Source organism: Podarcis liolepis, assembly GCF_965112155.1.
Source record: "Podarcis liolepis genome assembly, chromosome: 2".
NCBI classification, from domain to species: domain Eukaryota; kingdom Metazoa; phylum Chordata; class Lepidosauria; order Squamata; family Lacertidae; genus Podarcis; species Podarcis liolepis.
The window spans coordinates 43,360,836-43,373,068 of NC_139555.1; the positions used below are offsets into that span (position 1 = coordinate 43,360,836).

General features: G+C 44.4%; 1 protein-coding gene across 9 annotated transcripts in view; it reads right to left on the reverse strand.

Annotated features, from left to right (window-relative positions):
- Window positions 1–12,233, reverse strand: part of ADGRL1 (adhesion G protein-coupled receptor L1) — a 138,824-nt gene that overhangs the window by 62,927 nt on the left and 63,664 nt on the right. For 8 of the 9 annotated variants that reach the window (XM_083490768.1, XM_083490773.1, XM_083490770.1 and 5 more), the window contains exon 2: window positions 8,363–8,508. In XM_083490768.1, the coding sequence (XP_083346894.1) occupies window positions 8,363–8,432 (70 nt within the window). In that variant the 5' untranslated portion in view covers window positions 8,433–8,508. Of the gene's footprint in view, window positions 1–8,311; window positions 8,509–12,233 lie in introns of all 9 variants that reach the window. The other variant, XM_083490775.1, reaches the window with a different exon arrangement.

The window sequence follows — 12,233 nt, forward strand, 5'->3', positions numbered from 1 at the left end:
GGGAGGTTTCTAGAAAGATTCATGGTTGAGCTTTCTGCTCATTTCTATTATGGGAAGGATACTGCACGATTGCCGGGCTGAGAGCTCAGGCTCCTGGATCCCTCTGAACAAGGATGAGAAGGAGAAAAAGGACAACTGGGATCCATCCGCACAGCCAGGGCCAGCCACCAACATTTTACTGCCTGAGGCAAAGCAGCAAATGCCTCACCCCCGCTAGTCAAGGGCATTTTGGCATCTGAGGCAGAAAATCCCACATGCACATCTCCCCGTCCCCCTCCCTAGCAGTAAAAAATAATATAATAATAATAATAATAATAATAATAATAATAATAATAATAATGCATTAAATAACTAACAATTTGCTGCCTTTTCATGACATCCTAAATCAGCAGCCTGAGACAGCCCCCTCATTCTGTCTAATGGTAGAGTCAGTACTGTGGGTACAAATTAACCTATCCGTCTTTAGCAGCGCAAATCTAAGAATGTTTAACCAGATGCAAATCCCACTGAACTCAATGGAAGTTACAGCACAATACTTTACATGCCCACTCAAGAGCTCAATGCAGCTTACGCCTAGATAAGGAGGTGCTGGATTGCAACCTTGGCCTGTGCATTTATTTAAGATTGCGGCCTACCAACACAATCCTCTACTCAGATGTAAACCCTGTTGAATTCATTTGAGCCTAAATTGTCTCATTTTTTAAAAAATAGTTGCTCTAACAGTCCAAGAGGATCCTCCTTCTCCTTTCAAACTAGCATAAAGACTGAGCTGCAGTGTGCATGGTGTCTCCTCAGAAATCTCACACCTCACTAAAGAAAACACACTCTTTCCACTCCTTCAATTAAAAATGATGATATTCCAAAAGAAAGTTCCCTCAAACCTCTTAACATACTGGCTGTAGAAGGGGCAGGGCTTCATCTCCCTCAGCTTTTCCACCTCAGGGTTGGCAGTTCCATGTTGGCGAAGTCAAGGCATGGATGGGGGCTTGTTTCCCTGGCAAATGCTCAAAAGCTCAGAGTGGTTAACTGAGTACAGCTGTGAGGGGAGTGACTGTAAAGGAGGCTGGAGGGAATCAGGAAGCTGTTCTGTGCTCTATCCTGGCCTCTCCTCATTGCCCGCTTACATGGAGTGGGGCTTCCACATGCTCCGCCTCCTATGAAGGATCCTGCCCCATCCTGGACTAAGCTTTCTACTGTGGAGGGAACAGCAGGAGTACCAGCAAGTGAGTTGGAGGGAATGGTAGGAAACAGAAAACTAGGCAGACAGAAAACAAGGGCAGCAAACCCGATGGCAGGAGTGAGCAGAAGGAGGCGGTGGGGCGTCTGTGCCAGTCAGCTGCCTTTGATGATTCGCCACCTGAGACAAATAAAAGTCTTAGGGCCAGGCTTCCCTACAGCTGGGTCTTTGAGACTGAAGAATAGTGATGTGACTGTTTATGGTCACTGCATGCTACAAACATCAGTTTGGGAAGGACAGCTACCTGCAACGACTGCATTATGGTTTCCTACAACCCTAGTAGTATGTTCCCCAGCTACAATTCGAGCTGGCTGAAAAATGCATACTTAATGGCCTACTGCTGTCTCTGCCCGCCCCACTCCCAACCACTGCATTTCTCTATCCACATGGCTCCCTCCTCATGCTAAACTGGGAAGAAATGCCCCCCTCATTTTCTAGGAGCAATGCCTGCAATAGAAGAAGCAGCACCACACCCCTCATTCACTATTAACCAAGGGGCTGAAGTAGCAGGTCCTGGAACCTGGCAGAAGGACCAAGATGGCAGTGAAACAGCAGCCACATACCTGGACAGCATAGGTGTGAACTGGCAACTATGTTCAGGCTGTCTGGCATGCCTTTCAGGGACAATGCCCTGAGACAAACGTTCAATTTGGCCTGTGCTCCATTTGCTTTGACGTGTTCTTTCTGCCATTATAATCTGTGTGACATTGGGTAGCACATCAGCTTTGCCTCTCCCAAATGGAGACAGTGGGAAGGATGTACACAGCTAGAAGAAAACTGCAAGGGGAGTCGCTCGGTTGTGTGTGTGGGTACACCTAAGCCTTCCTTGCGGGCTTCACATAGCCTCTTAGCTTGTCGCAGCTAATCAGCCAAGAGACCTGTACCTTCAGCTGCAAAGGGCAAGAGTCAGAGCCCCTAGTGGGGAACATACATTAGTGGCACTCAGGGCTTTAAAGGCAGGCTAGAGAGGGGACTGGGAAGCAAGCATGTCATAGCTGCTCTTTGTGTAATTTTTCCTTCCCCCTTGCTGGGTTAATGGAAGGACCCTGTGGAGGGAGTCTGTAATTAAACCATTAGCTGAGTAACTAACTAGTAACAGCCCGAGTGCTGGTGGTTGTTTCAGGCGGTGTTGGTGGGGGAGCCCAGCAGACAACAGAAGGTACGAGCTGAGAGAGCAAGAAAGGGCAGCCGAGAGTGGATACGTGAATGGAGGACAGTAAATGAAGAAGGGACAGCAGACCTTGGCAGTAAGTATTGTAGAAACCAAAATACGGCTGCCAAAAGCCATGGATTTCCCACACTGGCAGCCTCAGAATAGGCTCATGAACAAAGCCCCAAGAGTCTCCCAGCTGCATCTGGACGTGTTTGCAATGAGCTGGGGCTATGGCACCTATTTGGTTTCAGGGCAGACAGCTGGTTGCAGCTAATTGTAGGTGTGATCCGAGACTTTCCTAAACATATTGAGTAATTCGCAGGGGCACAGTGTTGCGGGGAAAACTTTGCTTCCAGCTCCTTACTTTATTAGCTGCCACAGCTCCCAACCTCTTGCTTCTTCTCAATAGGGTCTGAAGAGGGCAATGACATTACATCCCCTCTATGCCCTTTTATCAGTTGTCGGTCTGTCTGCTCCTCCACACACCACTCCACTTTAGCAGCTGGGCAAACCTGGCTATTCTTGGGACTGAGGAGGTAAGTTTACTTTGGAAAGTACCAAGACAGATTCCTTGTATGTGGACACCCGAAGGTAGGGACCAAGGGACATGTGTCCCTAGTGGAACTGGGCAGAAGGGGTGGTGGAGAAGCTGCAATTATCAGGGGTAAAATATTTAACACCTAAAGCATAAACCTACTCAGATGAAGGAGATGCTCTTATAATGGGCAGTTATCAGCTACTATGCCCACTGATTCTCAATGGTGGGTTACAGGAATCTTGCAAACAGGTATACCAGGCAGGCAGCACTGGATGGCAGAAGCAATTTGGAATTTAGCAGGATAAAAGAAGAAAATAATGGGAATGAAAATATTTCTTTTCAATATGTTTCAGAATGACCAGCCCAGTGCTCCTCCTGGGGTACCAGTGGCCTCTTCATCCTGGCTCTAACCAGATAAGCAGGAACATGAATATATGGCTGTCTACTGACGGGCATCATGATGGGCATTAGGCCCTCCCTACCCAAACTGCCAAGCTCAGCCATACAATGAACCATGGGTTAGTGAAGAAAACTGGCTTTGTTTAAAGCCACCCCCTGCCTATTGAAACCCATGTGGCTGATGCTTTGAAGCTGGACCCAAGTGCTATGCAGTTGCCCTAGTGAGGGAACACAAAGGGGCCTGAGAGATGAAACGCCAGAAGCAGCAGCCACAATAGTGCCTTGAAGTGGGAAGCATGGGACAGAAAAGCACTGATTAAAGAGAGGCCAGGTGCATTATGGGAGCTACACCAGTGACTTTGACTGCTAGAGCTTCCTGCTGAAAGAAGGAGGGAGATCAAACACTCCTCTCATACAGCAATCTCCAATAGTATGGCCAGGTATGATGTGGGCATGGGTAGAAAATGTGGGGATGAATGTGAGGAACAGGAACCCTGGTTGGATATTAAGTGTACCAGTGTTCCTATGTTCTCTGCACTCTTACAGTGCTTCAGAAGGATTTTTCTACACGTTTATGATTTCATTATTTAGTTGCCTGTGCCTAGAAGGCTCAAGGTAGGTAGAAATTATGAATATACAGAGACCTCAAACTGAAGTGCTTTCATCTTTTGGGAAGATGGATAGGTTAACAACAACAACAACGTGATCTAAAAGACTTCAACAGATCTTGGAAGGGCCTTAACAAAATGTGCCTATCATATGTAAAGGCCACAGTCTCTACATTGGGCATTAAGATTAAAAAATAATGCTTCCTTGAGTTCACCATCAAAAAGCTGAGGCTAGACAGCAAAGGCATGTAGAAAAGCAGACCCATAGCCTGTGAGTATTCCACATTTTGCAACTGCACTGTCCAGGCACAGATATTGCTGCTGAACTCAAATGCCAGCATGTTCACAATCTCCAAGTTACAGAGATCAAGAGCTATTTTAGCAGAGTCTACTCTCTCCAAACCCAGGGGTAGTAAGATAAATGCACCCAGGCATGAATAAGGAAGCTGAGTCTAAATCAAATCGTTGATTTATGTGTATGAGCTCCCACCACTGATAAACTTATAACATTCAGGTTGAACAGAGACCCAAGAGCTTAGTATGATCTAGGATCCAGGCCACAGAACTATAGGCAATCACCTTAGTTACAGAAAACAAGGTCATTTCACTTCCCACAATCCTCTTCATTTCTTGACTACATCCAAATGCACTGTAGTGCAAGGCTAGTTGGCAAAGGCAATTTATGTAAGTCATGAGGAGCAGAAGAAAAGAATGCAGAGCAAGCAAATATGTGCAAATTCGCACAATCCATATAGATCCTCATAGGATTCAGATTTTATTTGTGCATTTTTTGCAAGCTTTTCTTTTTTAAAAAAGCATAGAATATACAAAATTTTGGGCTTCCCCTCACAAATTTTTAAACTCTTCCCTGTACCTTTGTCACAGCATTAGTTTGAGCATCTTCAGAAAGACTTCTTTACATTTCTTTGCATTTTTAACCACTGTTTATATGTGCTGGGGCTTTGCACATTTGAGTTTAAGGTGGCCTATGGTAGGATACATAGATTAGTTGAGAGATTATGGGTGTGGTCATGCAATTCTCACATGAGTGCAGGCAGCTGTGCCTAAGTACAGCTGCCTTCTAGTGGGTACAATAGGCAGTACTTAGTTGCCCATCTGCCTGTCAACCAAAATCTCAGGACAAACCGAAAAGGAAGCTGGCAGTTTTGTGTCTTCCCTTGGGATGCAGCCTGGTAGGCTAACAGTCTATGAAACCCCAGTGTTTTTCCTTGGTGAAGGAGATACTTGGACCTGAAAGACTACTGAAAGGCCAAAGCTAAGCACACCCTTTCATTGCATATCAAAATTGCCTCTAATGCAAGAGACTCAAGACCTCCAACCAACACCATTTTCCTCCAAGTCAGATTCTAAAATTAGAATGTGGGACAGATGGCGCTGTATGGATCCGATTAAAAAAAAAGTCCATCCCCTCAACCCCCCTCCCCAAAACCCCCTTAGAGGTGGCAGAGTATTGGGAGACATCTGCTCTCAAGGGGGTGGGGATAAGTCATAAGTTCCTGGCATTGTATAAAATTGGTACTAACATCTCGTACACTGGCTGGAAATGGTTTCTTAGAACTAATGTTACATCTGCAAAATCTCCAAAGAGGGTTGCAACTTGTCCCTTTTTAAAAGGCACATCTGTGATTCTGGAGCATTCCATTCTCAAAGAAAATGATGAACATTCTGTTTAAAAAAATGAACTGACCACCTTCAATGCTAATTCACATGTGACCAGTCCCTTTTAACAAATTCTTCTTCCTCCTGGGCTGCACCTACAGTCAACATTTCCTGTCCAGCAAAACTAAACAGGACAAGCTGAGGCTGACAAATTTATGCCAGGAATGCAACCATATACCCAAAGGGTTAAGAGGCAAGTGGTTTCACTGCATGGAATGCTGTGGCTGAGTGTCCGTGACCGAAAGATATATGGAATCAGAAAGCTGGAAAGGTAAAAAAAGCTATCTAGTCCCAACATTCTGCCCAAATGCAGGAACTTCTATCTATGTGCTCCAGTCTCATTCCTATCATTCTGCTCTGAATGGTGTTTTACAAAGCAAAAACTAGTGAACCCAACAGACTAGGGATGGGGAACCTCCAGCCCACAGGCAAAACATGATTCTGCAAAGGAACAACTGGGAGCTTAAAGAAGCTTCCTGATAGCTCCTTTGCTGGAGGTCATATCCCTGCCAACACTGCTCTGTGCAGCAGCTTCTTTCCACCTCCAACATCTGAGGTAGAAAGGAGAAGCACAAGGAGGCTTGCAAAGCATATGGCTGGCGACACCCCTTGCGCAAAGGTTCTCAATCTTTGGGTTTTGACAGGTGGCCTTTATATGAAGTTATAATTATGTAATGTGATTGACAGGTGGGTTGCCCCTGTCAAAGTTGCCCTGCAAAGGCTCCCCACTCCTGTCACGAACCATGTGCTTGCAGAACAAATAGCTCATGACAATTCAAGCAAGTAAGCCAAGCTATGCACTGCACAAGGCAAGGGAAAGGAAATGAAAGGAAGAAGTGGCTCACTATGTTTCTGATTGGGGGTAAGATTGCTTGAAAATGTAAGTATATTACTAAGTAACTGGGGGAGGCTTTTGAAGGTAGGAGTTATGTGGGATATTGTTGAAGGAAATGAAGAAAATTGGGGTGGGAGTGGAAACTACGGATTTATTTGGTCTGGGGAAATGACTTGCTTTGAGACCCCAAGTGTTCTTGCTTTGTACTTGTGACACAGCTGGACAGCAAGTCACAATGGAATTGGTGGTACTTGCTTTTGAGCAAACAGCACGTATAGGATAATGATGAATTGTATTATTATTTATTACTTTATGTACCACTTACAAGTCAAGATGGCTGCACCAGTAAGATGCATTCAGGATCAGGATGCACAATTGCTCATGGGTAAATGCAACCAAAAAAACCCAAAAAACAAAAAAAAAAGTGCAGGGAGGGCAAAGCATGCAACCTCCCCACAGGACAGACAGTAGCTTATGGCAAATACTTAATTTTTTAAAAAATTAAATTTGTATACAGCCCTTCATCTGAAGATCACAGGGTGGTTCACAAGATAAAAACACAAAATGTAAACACAAAATACATAATAAAACAAGAGCAAAACTGATCAATAACCCCACTTCCACTTATTTTTAGACTTGCCTCAGTTTGTGTTTTGGAGGCCCATATATTTGACCCTCTGGAGGCAGGCGGCTTAGTAGTGTGGATTATGTTTGATCCACCTGATGATCAGAAATAAAATGTTCCCTAAAAGGCAATTCAGGTGATGTTCCAAGATACTCTGACCCTTGACTAGGGAAAAGGGAGAGGCACGATTTGCTGAGATGCTGCTTATCAACATTTAGCAGCTGAACGTAAGACAGAGCAGACAGGTGGGTCACCTTTAGTGAGATGCATTGTATTTCATAAATTATGACAGATATTTTGAAATCTGCATTTAATATGCATATGAAATTTCTCTCCCCCACTTCCTTTTGCAATGGGTAAGTAGCCACACTACAGTGACAGCTCTCCGACAAAAGCTGTAGCAGCTTCAGATTATGTGCGTCAGGTGGTGAACTTTTTTCAGCCTGAGGGCTGCCAATGGTGGGCTGGGACAGAGGCAAAAAGTGGGCGGAGCAAAGGACGTGTCTCTTTACCTACGTACAGGAGGCCATATTCCAGCCACATAAAAGTCTGAGACTTCTATACATCCCACATTGCTCTCCATCCAGACAAGGAAGAGGCAATTTCACCTTTCAAGGATGCATTCCAGCCAGGAAAAGGCCCTCAAGGAGCTTGTAGTGCAGGTGTGGCTTGAGGAAGGGCTGAGGCTTGAGGAGATACTTGAGGGGCATAGAGATTGCTGGAGGGCCACATTTGACCCCGTTTTACATGGTTCTTAATTTTAACTTGTTCATATCATGTCCTACTCCAAAAGTTCAGGAAGAATCCTATCAAGATTCACAAGCACACCAAAATATAGCCAGTGATAATCCCAGGGATCCTTTCAGGGGCTTTGCCCTCTACTTATTGGGAAGGTTTAACATGAAGCACTTTTTGGTTACGCACCAATATATATCTATGACAAGGCCAGGAATTGTAATTGCAAAGCACCGTACATTTCTAAATAAAGTACTTCTGTTTCCAGTACTTAATTAGAAAATATTTTGACATGCTCAACAGAAGCAGTTAAATACTGTTCTAAAAATTATCTTACTGCTTATTCTGGAAAAAAATAAAATAAAAGTTTTATTCTGGGAACTGCAGGATTGCTCACTTCTATTTTGTATCAAATGAGAGTTTCATTTTGTTTTCTCCTGGCCTTGCTGTGGCAGCAAGACAAAAGCTTATGACTCAATTAATCACAAGGCCTGGACTCACTCAGGATGAAGTCTTGCCTTCCAAGGGCTGCCTCTCTTGAACTCCCCTTACCTTGGGTGGCTGAGGTGACAAGGACAGTGGTGATGCAGAGACTCCAGAGGGCATGGATGAGCCGGGCCATGCTGCACTCGATGCTGGAGCTGTCAGCAACCTGGAGCCACTCTGGTCATCCCAGAGTGGAGGACACAACAGCAGGCCTGGTGGAAGAAAGAAGTAGAGTCTTGAGTCTGGTTAGCAGCAGGAGTAGTGTTTACCCTCTGCCCTTACTTTGCCCCAAGTAAAAGTCACAACTCTTCTGCATTGTCTTCCCTGCTCTAGGACCCATACGTTGTTGTCCCAATCAGCCCACCACCACTCAGTGTATTTCCTAGGAAGCCCCTACAGCTCAACACATCTACCTATGCCCATACAATCATGGAAGCCTTTTCTCTAGAAGAGGGGGTTCTAACAGAAAGGGGCATAAGGTGATGAAGTTGCCACTTCCCTCAAAAAGTATACATCATTTAAATTTTAAAGGAAAGGAATTATTTATATATCAGTTATTACCTGCCCTTCACTGTCAGACCCCAGAACAGGAGACAACAGAATATAAAACAAAAAAACAAAAGTTTTTCTATGAAAAGAATTGCAACTAAGTAAAACTGTTCCAGCCAAAACCAAAAGAGGTGGGTCCCACAAAACAAATTACTTTTAACTGTCAAAGGCCAGGGTAAATAGGTTCATTTTCAGCATGCACCAGGAGCTGCAAAACAGACCTGCCCAAAGCTGTGTCCCTATTCCTGTTCTGCGCTGTACCTTAAAACCCAGAGTCCTCCATACCCAGGCTCCGTTCAGGTAGAATCATAGAATCATAGAGTTGGAAGAGACCACAAGGGCCATCGAGTCCAACCCCCTGCCAAGCAGGAAACACCATCAGAGCACTCCTGACATATGGTTGTCAAGCCTCTGCTTAAAGACCTCCAAAGAAGGAGACTCCACCACACTCCTTGGCAGCAAATTCCACTGTCGAACAGCTCCCCTTACCCCCACTAATTTTAGGAGCTGGTAAACACACACACACAGACTGCAGCATAGTAGCAGCTGTTTCATCATGCATGAAAAGTACACCCACTTTGGTGGTGCATCTTTCTCAGTGCCCTTGCTGAAATGGCTCCCAACCATATACATGTGAAGGCATCCTCCACTCTAATCCTACCCTACTTTTCTCAGAACCCCACTTACCCTGCAGCTGCAGCCCGCCTCTCTATGCTTGCAATGTCTGCAAAGCCATGCACACTTTCCCACACGAGCAACAATGACGTCCACTATGAACTGGGGCTCATTTAAACCAAGACAACAGAGAGATGGAGACAGAAATATGATGCCCTTTCTGGAATTTTCCAAAGTGGTGGCTTCAAAAACTTTGTATTAAAGCCAGCCTTGCTGCAAAGTTACACAAGCCTACATACAGTACAACCCTTTCAGTCCAAGAAGGGGAAGCACAAATACTTGGCGCGAACATGCAAAGAGCTGCACAGGAACAGTAAAGAACCAATGGAAGTTTATGATTGCAACACAAGAGGGGTGGCCTATCTAGAGGGGGTATGCCTTGGGAAGGAGGCATGGCTTCAGGAGAGTTCAGAGGACTGGCTAGAGGGGGCCTGAGGTTCCCCACCCGGGCCCAAAACACTGGACCCAATGAGTGATCATTGGAGCCAGGGCAGGAGGAGGTTAATGGCCACTAGGCCCATCAGGGCAGTGTTTAAAGCGGGGGGCACAATTCAAATCACCCTGACAGCTACACTTACATTCTTATTAGTTCAGGAAAATAACACTGCCTCGTTAACCATAAAAAGGCATTTTTGTTACTTATTTTAACACAGTGTTTTCCAAGCCTATTCTCTCTCAACTTGTTTTCTCTTGGAACACTGCAGCCCTTCTTTTTGTGCCCAACAGTGCTTTCTTTTTCCTCTAACATGACTTTGACTCTGTCTGCCTGTCTGTCTCTCTGCCACTCCCTCTCAAAGCTATGCTCAGCCCTCTTGTTCCTCAACCCTCTCCCTGCACTCCTGAAAATTTGCCTCCCTGGACAAAACAACAGTGCTTCCAGGAAGCGTCCCCACCCCACCCCCCTCCAGGGTACAAAGGCAACAGGTCGCTGCCTTGTTGTTTATCCACAACATATATGGAATATGGAGATACACTTCTGTGTGCAGAAGCTTCATTTATTATTATTACTTCTATTCCTATTTGTTAGCCACTTTCCTCACAAAGGTGACCCAAAGAGACTTACATTATAACTGTTGTTCATCTATTCTAGATTTTAGAAAATGGTTTGTCTACCTGTTTGTTTGTTATCTTATGTGTTTGGACATCTCTTGAGATATAATCGCCAAACTTGGCATGAGGGTTCCCAAGATGAGAGCAGCTGTCTTCATCATAGTTTGGATGCAGGGTGCCATTTTGAATCAAGATGGTGGACCAAAATGTGACTTGGGCATGAATTCACCTGATTTTTGGTGTGATGGGTCCAAACTCAGAAATAACAGTACCCATTTTTAAATCACTTTTTGGGGTGGGGTGGGGAGGGCTTTTATCATCCTCCATGAACTGTCTAAATTCTTTTTAAAGCTATCTAAGACAATGGCATCCATCACAATTTGTGGCCGTGAAGCTCACAGGTTAATTGCACAAACACTTCCTTTTATCTGTTCTGAATCTACAGCCAATCAATTTCATTGGGTGACTCCCAAATTCAACTATGATGTGGAAACCTATTACTTTCGCCACACCATAATTTTCTAAACTTCTATAAGGTCCCCCTTCATCATCTTTTCCCTTTTTTCTAAACGGAAAAAACCAAACAACCCCAGACACTTGAGCTATCATAGGAAAGAGGTTCTGATCCCTTGGTCATTTGGCTTTTCATTTTCAGTTCCATTATCTTTGTTTGAGACAAATGACCAGAAGTAAGCACAGTATTTCAAGTTTGGCAGTACCACAGATTTAGATATTATGATACTTGCTATTTTTATTTTCAATCTCTTTTCCTTGTAATTTCCAATATGGAATTTGCCTTTTTCACAATTGGTGCAGCTTAAGTTTATGTTTCTCTTTCCTGCAAAGTCACGGTTAGTTCATGTGTTGTAAAGGACTAGGATATTTTTTTTAATCCCATTGTGCATAACTTTTCATTAACTTACATTCAATGTTACATGCCAATGTCCATCCACCCAATTTAAAGACATCCTTTTAGATTCTCCACCCCCTCAGTCTGTCTGGAATCCTACTGTCCTGAATAATTTGGTATATTCCATGGTTGCTACCTCACCTGTGACTCCAGATAATTTTTGGAAGGTTGAAATCCCCCTTTTTTCTCCCTGCACTCCAAAGTACACATTCTGCACCTTATCTGTAACTCCTTTTTTCATTGAGCATCTGTTGTTGTGTTTCTGACAACTACCTCTACTTTTCTACTCCTTGTTGAGTTTTGTTGTAACATTATATACTGCTAGCAATTCACACACTGAGGGAACATCAGACGCAGGCAGGCTGAGCCATGCATGACTGCAACATGATGGAAAAAGTGGTACCAATTCCATCATGTGGCTCTTAAGGAGAACAGCAACACAAAATATGATCTGTGCATTCTCCCATCACCACCAGTGGTGGGCCTACATAGGCCATGGTTGCTTCCACAGGCCTCAAACAGGCCTTTGGAATCTCCCTCAGGGCCACATTCTGGTCTTGCGGCCTTATGTTCTGCAGGCCCAATCTCAATATACAATTCAGTAACAGGCAATGGCAGCAAAGGCTTTAAACTTACTATGCACCGTTATCTTTCCCCTCATAACTAGCACATAACCCAGTGGGATAAGTCAGCACTGGAGAGCACTGAGTATAGAGTGAGCCTAGCATGCATTATCCTTGGAAGTACTGAGGT